Here is an 18,765-nt window from a genome sequence, read left to right as displayed (position 1 = left end):
GTTTTATTTGTTTTTATACATACAAAATTCTAGATTACTAAAGTTTTTCTGATGTTATTCATTGATTCTTTAACTATTTATCATTAGAGCAGAACCAGAAAGACAAAAAGCCTTGATGTCCTGGCGGGCTTTAATTTGATAACAGCCTCTTTGTTTGTGTGCCAACGCTTGCAAATCAAACCAAATCCAGCTTCATAAACACAAAAACGAAACCTAACAGAGTCATCACGTGTTTTCTAAGAAAAAAGCAGAGAGGAATGTGCTGTTTGAGTCCAGCGGTGGAGCTCTAACACCGTGAATGATCAGGAGATTTACTGACAGTGTGTGAATCTAAGTTTAGGGAGGCCAGAAAGCAACACAACCTGTTGCTTCAGAAGTGTGTTGTTTTCTTATAACCTCCCAAAATAAAAACAGGAAATGCATCAGAGCTCTGTCTGTTTCTGATGTGAAAAACATGTTTTTAGAAGCACAATATACTTCTTCACACTTTAAAGACAGGAGAAAATGACAGAAGTTGTTCGTCAATACATTATAAATGCAAAGAAATTAACAGATTAAGAGTCAAATCTGGCTATGGGATCACCCACTTTGCTCATTACAGTCTAGGTTCAGCTCATTGTCTTTTCAGAAATCTAAAACATATTATAAACCAGGGGTGCCAAACTCCAGTCCTTGAGAGCTACTATCCTGCTGCTTTTAGATGCATACTTGTTCCGACACACCTGAATCAAACTTGATGGCAGACTGAAGAGGTAACCCAACCATTTGATTCAGCTGTGTTGGAGTAGGGATGAATCTTAAAGCTGCAGGACAGTTGATCTCGAGGACTGGAGTTGCACACCCTTGTTATAAACTCATGAATTACAACTCACTGTTAAAAGCACATTACAACTGCATCTGAAACTTCTGAGTATGTTCTGGTAAAAGAGTCAGCAGTATCTGATCTTGACCTCTTCTTGATCAGTGTGCAAGCTTTCATGTCACAAACCCTCAGGTTAACCTCGTCCTACAAAGAGTTGGCTGACCCCTGAGCCAAACATTAAACTACTGAACTGTATATGACTCACTTCAACCAGATAACACAGTAAAATGCTACTTACAAATCAATAATCTAATTACAACTTAATTTATAATAAATATTAAACTTTTACTTCCATCAGTGCTGATCGAATTCTATTTAAGCATGATTTTGACTACAGGACTTTTCCTGTAAAATTATAAAAGTGTCTTGTTTTAATACTACCTTTTAGGGTGTATCATATCTATGCCGGCTTGTACACGTACACAAGACACCAGAGTTCTTCTTTACTGATGTGTACTGTGCTCCTCTTAAGGTTTCACAAGTACACCGTAGAACTGGTGAACACAAATGTACAATAAAATTATACAATTCAACATTAAACATATTACAATATAAAATTCACAAGATCTAAACAAACATATCACTCTGGCCTGTAAGTGGACAAACCAGTGTATTTGGAAACTTAGCACTTCTTATTTCTTCCTTCTTATTTCTTCTTAGCCGTGTGGCTAAACTGTCCCCATGCGCAGCTTCTCTGAGCTTTTTTCTAAACAGGAAGTGTATCTAATTGTATCTGGATTGCTCAGGGAAGTCAAAATTATCTACATAGGAGTGTAAACATGAGTATAATTTAAAAATGCTTTTAAAATTGATTCATTAAGAATATGATTAAGTATAAATAACTCCAGAAAATATGTGATAACAACTTTGACACATGAATACGTGATTTTGATTACACAATCTATAGTGGCATAGTGGTTAAAGACACAGGGCCCACAGACTACAAACCACTAGCTCTTTTTTTCTGATGTTCTCCCGTCTGATAAGTTTCACTTTCCAAAAATAATCTCGGTTCTCTAATTTTGGCTGGTTACTGGTGAGGCGCGGCCAGCTTTGACTTCCTATTGGTTAGAGGAGCTACTGCGCACGCATCAGTTTCGGTTTGTTTCAAAATCAAAACAATAAACGGACGTATTCATTTTTTCTACTTATTTTTGTATTTAATTAAAGATGAGGACGTTTATGATGCAACTTTTTTACTGGGTAGCGTCTGTGGCTGCAGGTAAGCTTCAAAAAATGAAACTGTTCTCTAGAGATACCGCAGGTGTTCGCTGGTGTTGCTTTCAGGTGGCTCAGGTGTATATAGACTTTCAGCTTGCATACGTAGGCCAAGGCCCGATGTTCCATGATTTAATTTATAATAAATAATAAAGCAATAATTATCTGCTCTCCATAGCAGCACCATCTATGGCGAAGTCTGTGTGGGGATCTTTGCCAGACTTACTTATGTTGTATATTTAGAGATTATTTTCCCAAATAATGTCATTTATTCTTTAATTACTGAAATATTACTTATTTCATAGTTTCTTTAATTTAAAATCCATAATGTGAAAAACCTAATTGACTGTTGGTTCAGAAATGAGATAAAACTATTTTTTGCTAAATTGAAGTTCTAATTGTAAAAGAAGAAAAATGTAAGCTGCTCTTAACATTATATAGTATAAGTGTAACAGAAAAATATTTATTTGAAAAATAATGTGTTTTATAAAGCTGTGTCTCACTACATTAAATATTTCTTCCAGTGAAGCACTCTCTGAAGTATTTCTACACTGCGTCCTCTCAAGTCCCAAACTTCCCAGAGTTTGTGGTTGTTGGGATGGTCGATGAAGTTCAGATGGTTCATTATGACAGCGTCACAGAGAAAGCTGTGCCCAAACAGGACTGGATGAACAAAAATACAGATCAGCAGTACTGGGAGAGAGAGACTGGGAACTTTATGGGCACTCATCAGGTGTTCAAAGCCAACATTGAAATTGCAAAGCAGCGCTTCAACCAGACTGGAGGTTTGTTTATGTTTATTTTTTCTGATACTTCCCATTACAGTTGGTCCAGATTACCTGTGGAGGTATGGGGATGTCTAGGAGAGGGAACAGTTTACTTTTTAACCAGACCGTTTAACATAATCGTCGAGAGTGACAGGATGCCTGAGTAGTAAGAGAAGAAGTGTACGGCCCCCTGAATTGTAGGCACAGCCTTCACTTGACAGGTTCATGGATGTAGAGAAGGAGGACATTTAGAGCGTCGGTGTGACGGATGAGGATGCTAGGAATGGAGTGAGATGAAGGTAGATCTGCTGTGGCAACTGTTAAAGGGAGTAATCGAAAGAGGAAGTAGAAGAAGAAATGAAGAATTGTGAAGTCAAATGATGTTTTTCTCTCTTTTATTTAACATTTTGAAAACAGCATTTGTATGGAGATCACATCTTACACAGCTTGTTATCTGGTGAATGTGCAGGTCATATAAAAAAAAAGAAGATAGAAATGATGATGATAATGTTTTCAGTCTTTTAAAAGGAAAACTTTCAAACATGTGCTGGTTCATTTTGAACATTTAATAAAAAACCCACCTCAACAGATTTAATAGAATAGAAGCACTAAATATATGTTTTAGGACTGAGTGTTCATACTGGTCCGGCTGGTATCTGGTTTATTGAGACCAGTTGTAACAACTCACTGCTGAACAGGACTCTCTGTGCTGAAACTCTCCTTCTGTGGAAGCTGTGGTGAATCCACACTGTGTTGTCCTACATCAGTGGGTTCAGGTCAGGTGTTTCAGTCTCTGTTGACTGGTGTTTCTCTGTGTTTATATGAGATGATGCTGGATCTCACTCTGGTTCACTGTTGTCTTCTTCTTTGTTCTTCTTTCAGGTGTTCACATTGTCCAGTGGATGTACGGCTGTGAATGGGACGATGAGACGAATGAGGTGGACGGATATGAGCAGTTTGGTTATGATGGAGAAGACTTCATAACATTTGACCTGCAGACAGAGACGTGGGTCGCTCCAAAACAACAGGCTGTGGTGACCAAACACAAGCTGAACAGTAACAAAGCTTTTTTAACCAGTGTGAAGAACTATTACACTCAGATTTGTCCTGAGTGGGTGAAGAAGTATCTGAACTATGGGAGGAGCTCTTTAATGAGAACAGGTACAATCACATGACCAGACTTAGAGTGACAATAATGAAAAATAATGATAAAAAAAAATGATAATAATCAAAATTTACTGTTAAATTTCAAAACCATCACCACAGCCTTTTTTAATGTGTTTCCTGCTCACTTCACTCATCTCTTCCTATTTCTTTATTCAACTCTGTATATCCTTCATTTTTTAAAATAAACTTTATATGGTATGTACATTAATATGCATGTCTAAGGCTTTCAGACTTCATCAAACAGAAATGATAAGTTAGCATGCTGTTATATAGAAACACTGAACTGTGTTTTTCTTTACTCTCCAGTTCTTCCCTCAGTGTCTCTCCTTCAGAAGACTCCCTCCTCTGCTATCAGCTGCCACGCTACAGGTTTCTACCCTAACAGAGTCAAGATGATTTGGAGGAAAGATGGAGAGGAGACTCATGAGGGTGTGGAGATAGGAGAGATCCTCACCAACAATGATGGGACCTTCCAGATGACTGTTAACCTGGATCTGACATCTGTTCCAGCTGAAGACTGGAGGAGGTACGACTGTGTGTTTCAGCTCTCTGGTGTGAACGAGGACATCGTCACCAAACTGGACAATACAGTGATCAGGACAAATGATGGTAAGAGTATAATAAGGAATGATGAATATGTGTTTTTTGTGTTGTTTTGTGTTTGAGCTGTTTGGTGTCACCCCACAATCGACCTCTTGTATGAACTCCAAATATGACACAGATCACATATAAATAGTCTAAAACAGATTAAAAAAAATTAAAGTTATTTTTTAGTTTTATTACTAACCAATCAATCATGGTTTACACTTGTAGCACTGACATTTTTGATGTTTGGGTTTTTTTAAATAATATTTTTCCTTACACTGACAGTTTGTTGATTATTACATGCCCATGCTACAGTATGCTAGGGAAAATGATGACATCATAATACCTACGACCTACGATGGACCTGTGTGCCAAGTTTGGTTGTTTAATTCTTGACTGTTTTGGAGACGATGGCAGAAACAATAGAACACACAGAGATTTCCTGCAGTATGGGAAGGTAGAAACTACAAACAGAGCAGAACATGATCCCGTTTAGGAAGGTGAATTTGTTTTGAAACACGTTGTTACGAGTTCGAAATTGAGGATGAGAGTAAAACAATGATGGTCCAGAAGAGGTCAATCAAACAATTGATTTTAATGAATGCACGCAGCGTGGAGAGGTGCAAACTGCAAAACAGTTGTACATCTCTACCCAAAATACACTCTAGATTGCTTTTATAACATCAGGGTATTGTAACGCCCCTTCTTGCGTTTACAAGCACATAATTTGCATGTACAGAACATTCATGTATTTTAAGAATTAACTGCAACATAGAGGTTCCTCCTTGTGGCATACTCTTCCGAATATAGTGATGACCTAAGGCCTTTGAGGTCACCATGGACTGGACATCCTTCCGTCACCTGTAACTAAGCAAACTCAAATACCACAAGAAGCTGAATACATTCAGGCCTTTGCTCAGCTACTATTTTACTGTAACAATATACTCAGCATATGAGTTATGATATATATATATTTAACTCAATCATTTTAAAGTAGTTATACTGCACCTGTAATAAACATGTTAATATTTGATTATGATAACCCCTATAATATAAATTATAACATAATGCCAGCAGCTTCAATAAATGCTTGGATGAAATGATAATTAATGCAATGACAAGATGATGGTTATGTAAAATAGTCCCTATAATTCTACAATTCCCCCTTTTGACGTCTTCCAAAGACGTCACTACACTATTCCCAGGTCCACTACCTTCGCTCTGACCCTCTCTCTGCTACACCTTACTAACCTACTGTGTTCATCTCAGGTTCCTGTCATTATTCAAAGTTGGTTCCCAATATCATATCAGGCAAAATCACAAACCCTACTGCCACGTCTGCTTTGTTAAGCTCTTCAGTTAGACTCTGTACCGGTTTGCCAATCTGTGTGTACATGTCTCTACACTTTTAATGTCTAAATGCACATCTGGATGTATGTGCACTTGTATGTCTATCTGCATCTATGAGTCAGTGGTTTTTCATAAAAAACGCGTTAAAGTGAAGAATGTTTCCTGACTATTAACTCCTGATACTGGAGGGACTTTCCGGGTTGCCCAACCTCTTAGGTTTGGCCTTTTACACTTTTACTAAAGAAATTTTAACAGAGCCCAAAGAGATTTTTATTTTGCTCCTGTGCTTGACAGGTTAAGCGAAGTTGTTTTTTGTTTTGTTTTGAAATTTTTCCCTTCTGTGTGTGTGTGTACATAAGTAAGAATATGATAATCAACATAAGATCCCTGGTTTGCAAATGATTTTCTGCCCCCGCTGCAGGGCAACATCATTTGTGGTGAGTCTATGTTGGCTAGTTTAATACAGATATGTAACAGTTGCTTGATTGCATGGCCCACTCAGAGTTGCACAGTTTTAATGTATGTGGAGAGTGTTTTCACAGTTTAAACATAGGTTGCTCACATTTCTAGCCTGATTGTTTCCCAATAAAAGTGAAATCAAACATTACATTTGATTTTACTTATGTATTTTCCTGTTCTGGGCTCTATCCATTATATTAACTTTATTTAATCTCAATACTCTTTATGTGTGTGAGCAACGCTTTTAGTTTTTTTTTTTTTTTTTTATTAAACACACCCCGGGTAAAATATACACCATCCCCCTGTCAGCCTAAATCTCCGCTAAAAAGCACACTTCAAAGTTTTCTATCTGGATTTATGCCTCCTTTGGCTTCAAGCATATACATAACATGCAAAGGTTACTGTTAATGCCCGTTAGACAAGTTTCCATTATCTACAACATTTTGTTTCACCCGGCTCACCCTCACACATTTCTTGTTCACTTATTGCATATTTATCTTTAACACCATTTACCTCAGTAGTTGCTAAGCAGAAACAAAGCAACCTGTGGTCCACCTTTACCCTGTAAAATAAACCCCTGTCATGATTGTGTCTGTAAGCATGTTTTGCATTCATTCATTACACTCCACGCCATTCCTACAAGTTAGGAGCTGTAAAGTTGAAAGCTACCTCAAGTCCAGGCCTTTGGCCTGGCCTATATATAAATCATGTGTGTTTGTAAGCGTGCGTGCAATTCACCTGCTATGTTCTCATCATCCCTCAACATGTATCACCTGGACACTCTCACCAGTGAAGCTTAAAACCTGTTTGGACGGAACATCAACTCTAAACAAGCACAGTTATGCATTGTGTATAAAATTAACTCAACCTGTAAATAGAGACATCACTGTTATGACAAACATAAAATAATACTGTACAACACGTTATTAATACAGTCATCCTAAGGCAGATTATCTGTTTCCTATATTATTTTGGCCACCCCTGCTGCATGCTGTGCACATTTAGGGTGCCTTGCTTCTGTTGGACTCATCCTCATGCTAACCTACATAAGTACCTGTCTTAAGAGAGACCTCTGCACAGCTCAGACGCCAGTTGCAAGAGCTCTCTAACATTAGAATCATCAACTGTGACTTATATAGTGTTATTTCGGTACTTTATACTTCACACATTTTTGAACGTTGTTTATATGGGGAGTTCCTCTTTTTGTGTCTATATTTATTAATATGCCTTGTGCACTAAAGCTTCCTGTTTTTCAGTCTGGCTGAGCACTCGTTTGTGAGTATAAACTGGCCTCTACAAGCCTTCATTAGCAGATACACATTACAAATACTTCATATATACAGAGAAAAACCCAATAATCCACATTTCACTATTTTGTTCTTTGGTTCAGATTTGGATTCTGTATTGTTCTTTATTTATTATTATTTATGTTTAGATTGTTTATTGCTAATCTTGGTTTGTTGTTGTCTGTTTGGGAGCTGACATAGTCTCTATAAATGAACTTCTTTTGGTGGAGTAGCATCAGGAGAGAAGCTCCAGAGAGGCATCTTCCATGTTAAACACTAAAATATAACATAAGAGATCTTCTCAACGTGTTGTATATTTTTAATATTTCCTTATTATTTTGTCATAAAATAAATCAAACTAATAACTTAAGCTGTGTGACGGCACCTTGCATTTACGCCAGGCTGTGAACTGCCCTAAATCTACTTGCTACACCCCCTTTTCACCTAGTTTAATTTTTTCAATCCTAATTTAAACTATTCCTGACTTCCCTCAATGCACACTGTAAAGTGTAAAAGATACAGTTAGCTTTCTCCTAGTAAAAGGTCCTACATTATTTTCTCTACCTTTGGAAACATCCTCTATCGAGTTAACCCATTTCATTTTTCAAACTTAGGCCTGATTTCTTCGCCCCCTTTAACGGGTAGCGCATATCCGGTCTGAACACTGTGTTTGGGCAATTTACGAATTGTTGCAGGATTTCTATGTTATGTAAAGTTCCTCTCATCCCTTTTATGCTTCCATTATAACCTGTGTCTAACAAGCTTTTGATCTTCTTTGTAATATAAACAACTCGGTGTATTTGTGCTCTGTTCTTCTCCTTTCTCTCATCTGATCATCTCAAGCACGTCCTGTACCAAATTTGCTTCCTCTTTTCAAGCCCACATTTAATTACAAGCTCTAACACATTTGCCCTATACGGCGGTCTCGACGTGTTTCCTGTCTACTTATAAAATACCAGAGTTATTCTCAGAACTCAGAGCTGAAGTTCCCCTTTCTAAGTCTGTAGGTTCAAGAAGAGAGCAAGCTGCTAATCGGTAAACAACTTTATCATCACATAAGTTATTAGGTAAACGTCACGTAGACACATTTCATGTAGCTGATAACATATATACAATTTTCCTTTGACATATCTGTATGTGCACGCCTAAATTATAACCTCTTATTCTAGAAATCAAAAATAACCTGAAAATAACACTTTCTGCCTCAGTTTTACCATACCTAAATTATCAAAAACCTAAACATCATCAAGTAATCCTAAAACCCCTTTCAAATTAAACCTTAAATCCTGTAACTCCCCCCTTTTTGTGACACATCTCATGTGTTACAAACTCAAAATCCTTCACTCAGGTTAGGGCCTTAAAAAAGGTTAGTCATATCATATTAAGTCTACATGCTCCGGACCTTCAAACCTGTGTTTAAGGAATGAAATCAAATTAATCATCATGTCAAATCCTTTCTTGGCTCCATCCACAGCCTGCATCCTTGAAACGTCCTATAAACAAAAGCCTGTGTGTTAACCAGAACATCACCTTTTATACTCACTTTCTCCACTGATGATCCAACCTGTGTTATAACCCAAAATAAACTTACACAGAACAGTTATTAATCATGTGTCCCCTCCGTTCATGGTAACTTAAGTTACATCAATGTTTCCCTTTTAGCATTTAGCATCCTATAATGTAATAACATAATCCAACCCCAATAAATAATTTTCTCAACGCACACATCAATATCCCAAAATCAGCATCCCCAGATTTAAGTCTCCCACTTGTCCTGTTTGTCAACCTTTTATTTATTTCCCCTCTTGGTCCCATCACTCACATTCACTCCCATGCATTCACACATGGTATTTTTGCTGATCTGCAGCCTTCTGCGCACGTGATCAGATGCTCCACATCAGCAAAATGAGCTCAATCATTTGTTTTATTTCGTTTTTCCTTTTTAGGAAAATAGTTCTCTATACTTTTGACTGGATTGACTCGCTGCAATCCTTACTTGGTAATTTGTCCGCGCCGTCAGTTCACTCTCTTCCAGGCCTGCTTAGAGCAAAAATGAGAAAAAAGAGAGCTGATTGTTAGCTCATCAAAGTACAAAACAAAATCACCTGACAGGTTTTTTCTAAGTGCACTGTTATAAAAACTATGGGCCCTTTTAGACCTGTCCATATTTATCAAAACTCCCTCTATTAAAATGAAAAACAACAGCCCCAAAAAATCTTAAACCATCTTAAATTTCACCCATTCAACACACCGAAAACCTCGCCAAAAGCTACACCGTTTCGTACACAACAATAACCCCGGTTAAGCACTTTACCATACTCAGATTCAGCCTAACACCTTACAACAATGTGTCAACACTAATTTATAAACCTCCTAATCAAATTTGCACCTCTGAACAATCTACCCCTCCTTTAAGGCCTCAATCACACACACACAGCAAGCTCCTCTGTCCACATTCACACAAGCTCTCAAACTTTTCCATACTCAGCCATATCTCAACAATTTAACTTGGCAAAAGAAATACATGTTTAAACTTTATCACATTATTTAATTATTTTCATTTTCTTTCTATACTAATCACTTACTTTGATCAATCAGTGCAAGAGCACTCCTGAGTCACTCTTATAAACACTTTTCTTTTGTTTTGTTTTTTTTCCATCTCTTTTAAATCTTTCCATCAATTGTATTAACCATTCACACCATTCTCTCACTCATACAAGCAGCAAGCAGATCTTCATTGCATATGCTTATGTTCTTAGCCAGGTTTTTAATCAATATCTGTTCATTAAGCTTCAGGAGCTTGTCTTTATAAGGTTAATGCATTTTCTGTTTGTGTGTGTATGGGTATATGTTATTTTGCATCTATGGCTTCACAGTCTCCCAGACTTCTTCCCAACTCTCCAGTTAAGCAGTCAGTTTTCTTTTTCCCCGAGTTACTAACCCACATTTTGATTTCCCACCTTAAATTACCGCCCTCCTGGTCTTCAGCCAGGAGCTGGGGCTTGCTTTTCAGGTTCCTGGACACATCATGCTGTGAACAATTCAACCAGAAACTTGCCTTAACTTATCCATAGATGTTAACCTCTAACTTTCTTCCGACTGCTGCTGTGGAGAGCCGGTCCAAGTCTGCTTTACTCCTGAAAATAACAAAACTAAGACATTTTCATTATTATCACCAGTGGTTAAATAACCCATTTCTCTATCTCTGACCAGAAACACCAATTATGCCAGGCATGTAAGCGTGTTCTTCCCTGCATTTTATGTTAATTGGGTGTAAACTGCTTCTTCATTAAATTAATTCATTGAGTTCTTCGTTGCCTTGCGATGTATTCATGTTAATGTACACTACGTGTAAGCTGTTTCTTCATTGCATCCTATATATTCATATTTAATTTATGCATTTCACCACTGAGCTTTAGATTCAAACTATCTCACTTCTGATTCATTTCAAAAATATCTCACATGTAACAATTTGTATGTGTGTTTTCTATTCATTAAGGTAATGACAATTATTTCTTTCATTATTCTTACCTTTTCTAATTTTTACCTCTTTGTTATGCTGTAGTGGACATCCCTAAACAATTCATGAGTTCAGGCTTCAATTTTCAATCCAATTATATCCTATATTCTCACAGTCAAACTCGTCCAGCTTCATCTCTCACTGGTCCTCTCTGCACAATGTCCTATTCGGGCTTCAAAGCTCCAGCAAACACAGTCTCAACTCAGCTGCTGTCTTCTTCTCTGTTTCTTTACAGTCTTTTCTTTCAGATTAAGTCCCAGCGTGGCAAAATATCACTCAATGTCCAGTGCTCTTCCACAATTCTTTATCCCACTGTTCAACTGCCCAGCCTGTATTTTCACAGTACATGTTGCATTAGTCTTACATGCTGCTGCTGGTCGTCAGTCGTCATCAGTGTTAATGGATCAGTGGCCCTGTCGTTTGCCTGCTGTATTCAAGTCCACGATGTTCTATCTGTCTTCATCAGGTGATTAACTGTCTTTTGCGTGTCTTCTCGGGGTGAAGGACAAAGTAAGAGCTCAAGCTGCACAATTTCGAGCCAAAGACTGGCTTATTTTCTCCCAATTCTTTTAATCTACTTTTCTGCTGCTGAACTCAAGGTTGCAAAGTTGAAAGACGCCCACCTGTATTGACACACTAAACCATATAATTAGTAATATATGCATTTTTCTTAAAGGCTTCATTTGCTTCATGTGCCTAGAGTTAAATCTCTCTCTCTGTGTTCTTTCTGTACACACTCAGTTCCCATATATGGGCATGCACAGTTCCTGTTCACTATTTCCTGTCGCTGCAGCCCCGGTAGACAGAGCAATATTTCCTGTTCCTCAAACTAATCTAACTCCTTTGTTTTTTGTTTTCTTGAATTAAAAACACTTTCAAACTTTAGCACATCCTACTTTTCATCACACAAGAAATATATTTCACACTCCTTTATTCCATACACACCTTTTAAATGCTCTAACCTCTTTCAGACGCCATAAATCGTCTCACACGCACTGCCTTTCTCTCTCTCAGACTTCCCCTTTTCACTTAGACAAATCACACAGTCACTCAAATCAAATACTGACAGCATTCACACAGTTAAAATCACACAAAATACGCTTTCATACGAGTATTTTGGACATGCCTTCCATGATCAGAAAGAGCAAGTCAAAAGAAAAAAGAAAAGAAAACTGAAACCTCTCATAACATCACTGAAGGTCAAATATCTTCATAGACCCAAAAGTAAGCATATTATTTCCCTAGTCAAAAGTCAAACCGTTACTCACAGTAATTTTTAATCTCACAGCCTTTGTGTTTTGAAACTAAAAAGAGGAAGGAACAGCGCCCAATTTAAACTGCGCATGTTGTCACTCAACAACACACACACAGAAAATGTAACTGTATATATATTATCTCAAACTGAAACAAAACCCATCTAAAAATCCTAAAACATCTTACTTCGACACCCCAAAACACACATCGCTTACAGACATCTTTATTAATTAAATTATCTCAAATTCAATTTCACTTGTCAGAACCCAGGTAACGGTCTTAAGTATCAACAGTTTATGTATCCTATCTCAAAACCCCGCAAAAGTCATACAGTCATGGCAAGAAATAAAACTTTACTTACAATATTGTAATAAACAACTCCAGCGTCTTAAATACAGGCATCAGCCATGTGTAGCAGTCCCTATAAACTTCCTATCAGTTTTACACAGTTTTACCTAGTACAGACACGTGTCAAGCAAACCCCATACTCATATTCTACAGTTATCATGAAATACTTATCATAATCAACAACAGTCACACAAATATAATAAACATAAACTGCATTTCTTCCCTTAAAACACAGATTGAAGTCGTCCTTAACCCTGGCTCTGCAGTCAGTCATTAGCCACTCATTAGTAAACAGGAAATGTCACTCTAAATAAGTCACAGGCATCTCATTTACATAGACACAGACACACAATCTCAAAATAACCAGCCTGCTGCAGTGCCCGTGGCAGACAGAGCCTATATACAAACATAGAAATTATAACACAGAGACGTCTGATAAATTAAATAATATTTACAAGGCCTTAAATTGCATAACCTACCGAATTTAGACAAAATTTTAACTTAACCCTCCAGGGGACAAACTCCCTGAGTTTTTTATGATCAATTTAACCAGTCTCGGCCCCGGGCCGTGGTCACATATCTAATGCCCTAACACAATTTAAAAGCGTCAACCAACTCAACCCCTGCCAAGAAGCCCTGTTTTGGGGACACTTCACATCCCAGGCTTCCCCGAAGTTTTAAGTCAAAAGGTAGACGCCCGAAACCCGGTTTCTACTGACCAAAAAAGTGCAAACCACCGTCCCGGACGGCAAAGTGGTCCAACCACTAGTTATTCTGGAGTGCCCCAAGCTCCACAGTGACCAACTGACTATCCCTCAACTGAGGACAAGGTCTAAGCGTCCTTGACCTTGGCAACCGTTACGTCTGAGCAATACACTTCTTAGCAGTCCAACTGCCGTTCTAGAATAATTTATAATACTTTGAAAACACCCCATAAAACTACACAAGCAATCTTATTGATGTCCAAGCCCGGCTTTATGTTCAATTAAGACTTAACTGTCACAAACTCTTCGCCAATAATCTATAACTCTAACTTCACTCTGCAGTCCAACTGCTTTAAATACACTTATTCTCTTTACTCTTTACTTATTTTCTCTTATTCTCTTTTCCTTTGGGACTTTAACCCAGTACCTTTAGTGAGACTCTAACTCACTTTTACTTATAACTTATCATTACTTCAGCTTCAACTTCTCATGAGATTTTCACCAAAATCAAAACAGACATTTAGCAGTAATTTTCAGTGAGTAGACTTTCAATTTTGTCAGAACCAATTCAGCACTGTTTGGAAATAATTCAACAGGTAGTGCCTTACCTTTGAATAAGCCGGCTTATGTCCACTCACTTCGACCACTGACTCGTGTCTGCCTGTTTGAGCACCTTGGACCCTCTCAGTCTCAACCTCCACCTTTTCTCCCTCAACCTCGGCCAAATGCACCAAATGTTACGAGTTCGAAATTGAGGATGAGAGTAAAACAATGATGGTCCAGAAGAGGTCAATCAAACAATTGATTTTAATGAATGCACGCAGCGTGGAGAGGTGCAAACTGCAAAACAGTTGTACATCTCTACCCAAAATACACTCTAGATTGCTTTTATAACATCAGGGTATTGTAACGCCCCTTCTTGCGTTTACAAGCACATAATTTGCATGTACAGAACATTCATGTATTTTAAGAATTAACTGCAACATAGAGGTTCCTCCTTGTGGCATACTCTTCCGAATATAGTGATGACCTAAGGCCTTTGAGGTCACCATGGACTGGACATCCTTCCGTCACCTGTAACTAAGCAAACTCAAATACCACAAGAAGCTGAATACATTCAGGCCTTTGCTCAGCTACTATTTTACTGTAACAATATACTCAGCATATGAGTTATGATATATATATATTTAACTCAATCATTTTAAAGTAGTTATACTGCACCTGTAATAAACATGTTAATATTTGATTATGATAACCCCTATAATATAAATTATAACATAATGCCAGCAGCTTCAATAAATGCTTGGATGAAATGATAATTAATGCAATGACAAGATGATGGTTATGTAAAATAGTCCCTATAATTCTACAACGTGTATAAGTCCAAGAAGTTAGAGAAGTTAAGGAGAACAGGATGGAAAACCTCAGTTTTGTCTCTATCTTTATTTTTTTTAAACAAATTCACAATTTTTGTCAGTCATTGAACAATTATTATACAATTATTATTATTTTTTACAAAAAATAATTGTAAATAAATAAATCATTCATTTATTCTTCTTCGTTTTTGTTTTGCTTTTCTGTTTTTTTAGAAGTGATCTGCCCCCTCTCCATCCACATGTCCATCCCCATTGCTGTCGTCGCTGCTGCTCTTGTTCTTGCTGCACTGATCGGAGTCATTATTTACAAGAAGAAAACTGGTGAGAAAGTCAAAATGTTCAAACATGGTTTTAGGTTGCAAAGTAAAACAAGCTTCAGTCCTAGTACACTGATGATGTCTAAAGCCACAGTGTCATGATAATGTAACAGGAACCGAGAGTAAATAAAGTAAAAGATAAAGTAACATAGAGAGCATTGTAAACCAGTTTGAGTTAGCAGTGTTGGGATCAGTGTTCCTGTATTTACAGCCATGATCACTGACATGTGATTCCTTCTTCTTCTTCTTCTTCTTCTTCTTTTTTTTTTTTTTACAGCTAAATCTTCTAAACCTTGTAAGTAAATGTTCCATGTAGACACTTTGAAGAATGGGTTTTACTGAATGTAAATTAGTGACTGAAATTTAATGCATGGAAACAAAGCAGCTGACTGGCAGTGTGTTAGAAATGAATGACAGCAGCTCAGCTGGTTGCTGAAGTTTTGATGATTTGATTTTTCTTTTTTTCGTAGACATGAAGACTCCATCTGAAAATAATCCTGAAACAAAGAGGAGCCATTCAGGTCTGTCTGTTTGTACTTGGATTGGAGGATATTTTTTTGTTATTATTATCAAAGTAGAATGTTAGATATTAAAATCATGTCTTCATATAGTCAGTTACAGTAGTTGCTGTTCACAGCTATAGAGCACTAAACAGAACAGAAACAATTAGAGTGTCAATACTGAAAAAAAAGAAAGAAATTTGCCCTCTATGTTCAGCAGTGATCTACAGTAACAAACCAGCTCTTTGCATCACTGCATGTCTTGTTACATTAATCTGTTTAGCCACAACTGTTTATCAGTCTTACAGCTTCAGCCTTTCTCTGAACTCCTCAGGATCTTCATTTATTCTGCTGTCTTGGTCATTTTTCACCACCACACATCCTCATTCTTCTTCTTCTTCTATAGCCAGGATGTTGCACAGTAAACTACCTGAGCAGCTCTTCCATGTTCACTGTTTGAGATTTATTTTGTGCTCACATAAATGCATTTTATAACACTAATGATTTAATCCTGTCAGCACTGCAGATTTTCAAAGATTGTTCTGACCTACACAAATAAACAGTGCTAACATATTTTTTAAAAGTTAAACTATTCAAATGACGGAAACAGAACAAAATAAATCCTCTTGCAACTCAGAAAACTTTGATTCTCTCCTTGTGTTTGTGTTCATGCTGTTTGTCTGTATTTAAGACTATCACCAACAGATCATATTATTTTTTTTCCTTTACTTGAACCTTTTTATTCATTTTGTATTTTTCCTCCTCAGACTCAGATTCAAAATCTTCTTCAGATGGTTCTTCTGCAGATATAACCAGCAAAACGCAGCTGATGGCAAGTAAGTACAGACTCTCTGTGACACACAGCCTTAATCTTTGTGTGGTACTGCATGTTTTTACTCATTAATCTCATTTTATACTTTAATGCATTTTGATTTACTAAAAACAATTCTGATCTGACTCACCAGCTGTAGATTTCAGGTATAAAGCTGCCATCACCCTTATATTACACACATTTCTTTTCCTACAGTCGATTGTTTTTGGGTTCTCAAAATGCCCTTATCCAAAAACAACATCCTCATAGGGAGCAACATACATGCTGAACATGGCAATCTTTAGCAAAGAATTTGGTGTAATAATAGGCCTGTTGGTTATTTTAACTGAACATTTTTATGACACATCTTATGTGCACATCTCTCCAGTTTCTGTTTCTTGTCTTGGTAAGAAACTGTGGCACAAAATTTTTAACTACAGTCATAACTTCCACTAAAACCCTGTATATAATAACAAGGCCATCTAACAGGTTTTCACTGGAAATAAGTAATTAGTTAAACTGTATAACTAGTGACATGATACACGAGGAATGTTTGTGTGGAGATGGTCACGGCAAAATGTTGAGCTTTTGACCTGAATGGTTTTTTTTTCTTTAGAGTGATTCTGACAAAGAGAGTGTAATCTGCAACAAAGGTAACTGATGTCTCTGAACACATCACATGTACCACATAAAATCGTCTTTGTGTTGTACTGGATGCTTTAAAGAAATCCTTAATCTTTCACACTGATTGCATTTGCTGACAAATTTAGAAATTTTTAACCACTTGTCATTAATGAAAGCTGAATTTTTGTCTGAACAGGAGACACTTTGAACACTTGGACTAACTACACTTAATGAAGAATCTGCACCATTGAACTCCTGAGAAAACATTTCTCTGTTGTAATGGAAGGGGACATTTTTATGGCAGCCATGATACATCTTGTTTCTGAAATATGCACAAAAAATATGCACGACTGTTTGGCCAAGATGCCTTTATTAAACCAGCAAGTGCTGACCAAAATTAGTCATATTAAGAACAAAATTAAAAATAGACAAATAAATAAATTAATAATAATAAATTAATAACAAGAACAATGGCAATAATAATAATAATGGTAAAATAAATACACTCATACATAAAAATGAAAACACTGAAAAATACATAAAAAGTAGAATTATAATTTTTATAATTTTACTTTTTTCACATTGTAGGTCTTTTTTTTTTACACAATAATGATGCATTATCTTAAGTAAAGATGGCAATGAAGAAGATAAACTATATCTGTAGGATTTTTGTGTGGGGAATCTGAGTGTATACTACCATTATTTACTTTTAATGCCACTTTTGGACCTTTTGCTTACTAGGTGAATATGCTAACCACTACACTTTTGGAGGCATTGTTTTCAAGGTTAGTAAGTTGAAAATAATAGTTCCCTGATTTGCTTTGCTCTGCTTTGAATTGACTGCTGATCAGTTCATTTACAGTCACTTTACAATCACTGTTTTTTTTTATAAGCATCAACATGAAGCGTCTTGAAATCCTGAGTTTAAGATTTATAAAAGCTGCAATAAATAATTTGTTGTATCTTTAATACAAATATGGATACTTGGATGAAAGCTATAAATAAGGTATTGCAAAAAAAGCTGTACTCTTTATTATTGCCATATCTATGTTTTGTTCAAACCCTGGTACACATGACAGTGATGAACAGTCATGACTTTAAAGGTAACTGTATTACGTATATACTACAGAGACATGTATGTGCATATTCTATTACTGTTTGTTCTGTTTGACAGTCAATGCTGCTATCAAAGTTATAATGTGTGTGCCTTTTGTATTGTAAAAACTACTTTATGTTTGGTGTTTCAGGTCACCTGTTTTGATTTATGGAATCAGGAAAATGAGTCTACTACACTGTTTCTATACTTTTATACCTAAATAAAAGTTTAACATTGTGGTCGTGCATGATGTCAGGTATTTAGAGTGTGGAGAGGAGTGCACAATAATAACCATAGTGGCAACATGGGGACTGTGTTCAGCTCGGCTGCTGTTGCTGCTCCGTGTGTTTGTTAACTGGCCACTTGGTTATGGCGTTCCATGTGTGCCTTGACTGCTAGCATCTTGCACCCTGCTGTTATGTGCTGGATTGTCTCAGGGGCATCTTTGCACAGCCTGCACCTGGGGTCTTGCCTGGTGTGATAGACCCCAGCCTCTATGGATCTTGTGCTCAGTGCTTGTT

The 18,765-nt window shown here is 37.0% G+C and overlaps 1 protein-coding gene across 1 annotated transcript; it reads left to right on the top strand.

The window, feature by feature from the left end:
- The first annotated feature begins 1,942 nt into the window (after window positions 1-1,942).
- Window positions 1,943-18,481, top strand: LOC100701791 (class I histocompatibility antigen, F10 alpha chain). Its single transcript, XM_019350688.2, has 10 exons — window positions 1,943-2,084; window positions 2,605-2,865; window positions 3,730-4,008; window positions 4,321-4,623; window positions 15,110-15,217; window positions 15,491-15,508; window positions 15,684-15,734; window positions 16,481-16,549; window positions 17,141-17,177; window positions 17,345-18,481. Exons 1-9 carry the CDS (start codon window positions 2,033-2,035, stop codon window positions 17,143-17,145), a joined length of 1,146 nt encoding a protein of 381 aa, XP_019206233.1. The 5' UTR covers window positions 1,943-2,032; the 3' UTR covers window positions 17,146-17,177; window positions 17,345-18,481.
- Window positions 18,482-18,765: the final 284 nt, after the last annotated feature.

This window comes from Oreochromis niloticus, linkage group LG22, assembly GCF_001858045.2.
Source record: "Oreochromis niloticus isolate F11D_XX linkage group LG22, O_niloticus_UMD_NMBU, whole genome shotgun sequence".
Lineage (NCBI taxonomy): Eukaryota > Metazoa > Chordata > Actinopteri > Cichliformes > Cichlidae > Oreochromis > Oreochromis niloticus.
Note: the sequence above shows the minus strand (reverse complement) of the source record. Positions and strands in the feature narration are given on the sequence as shown.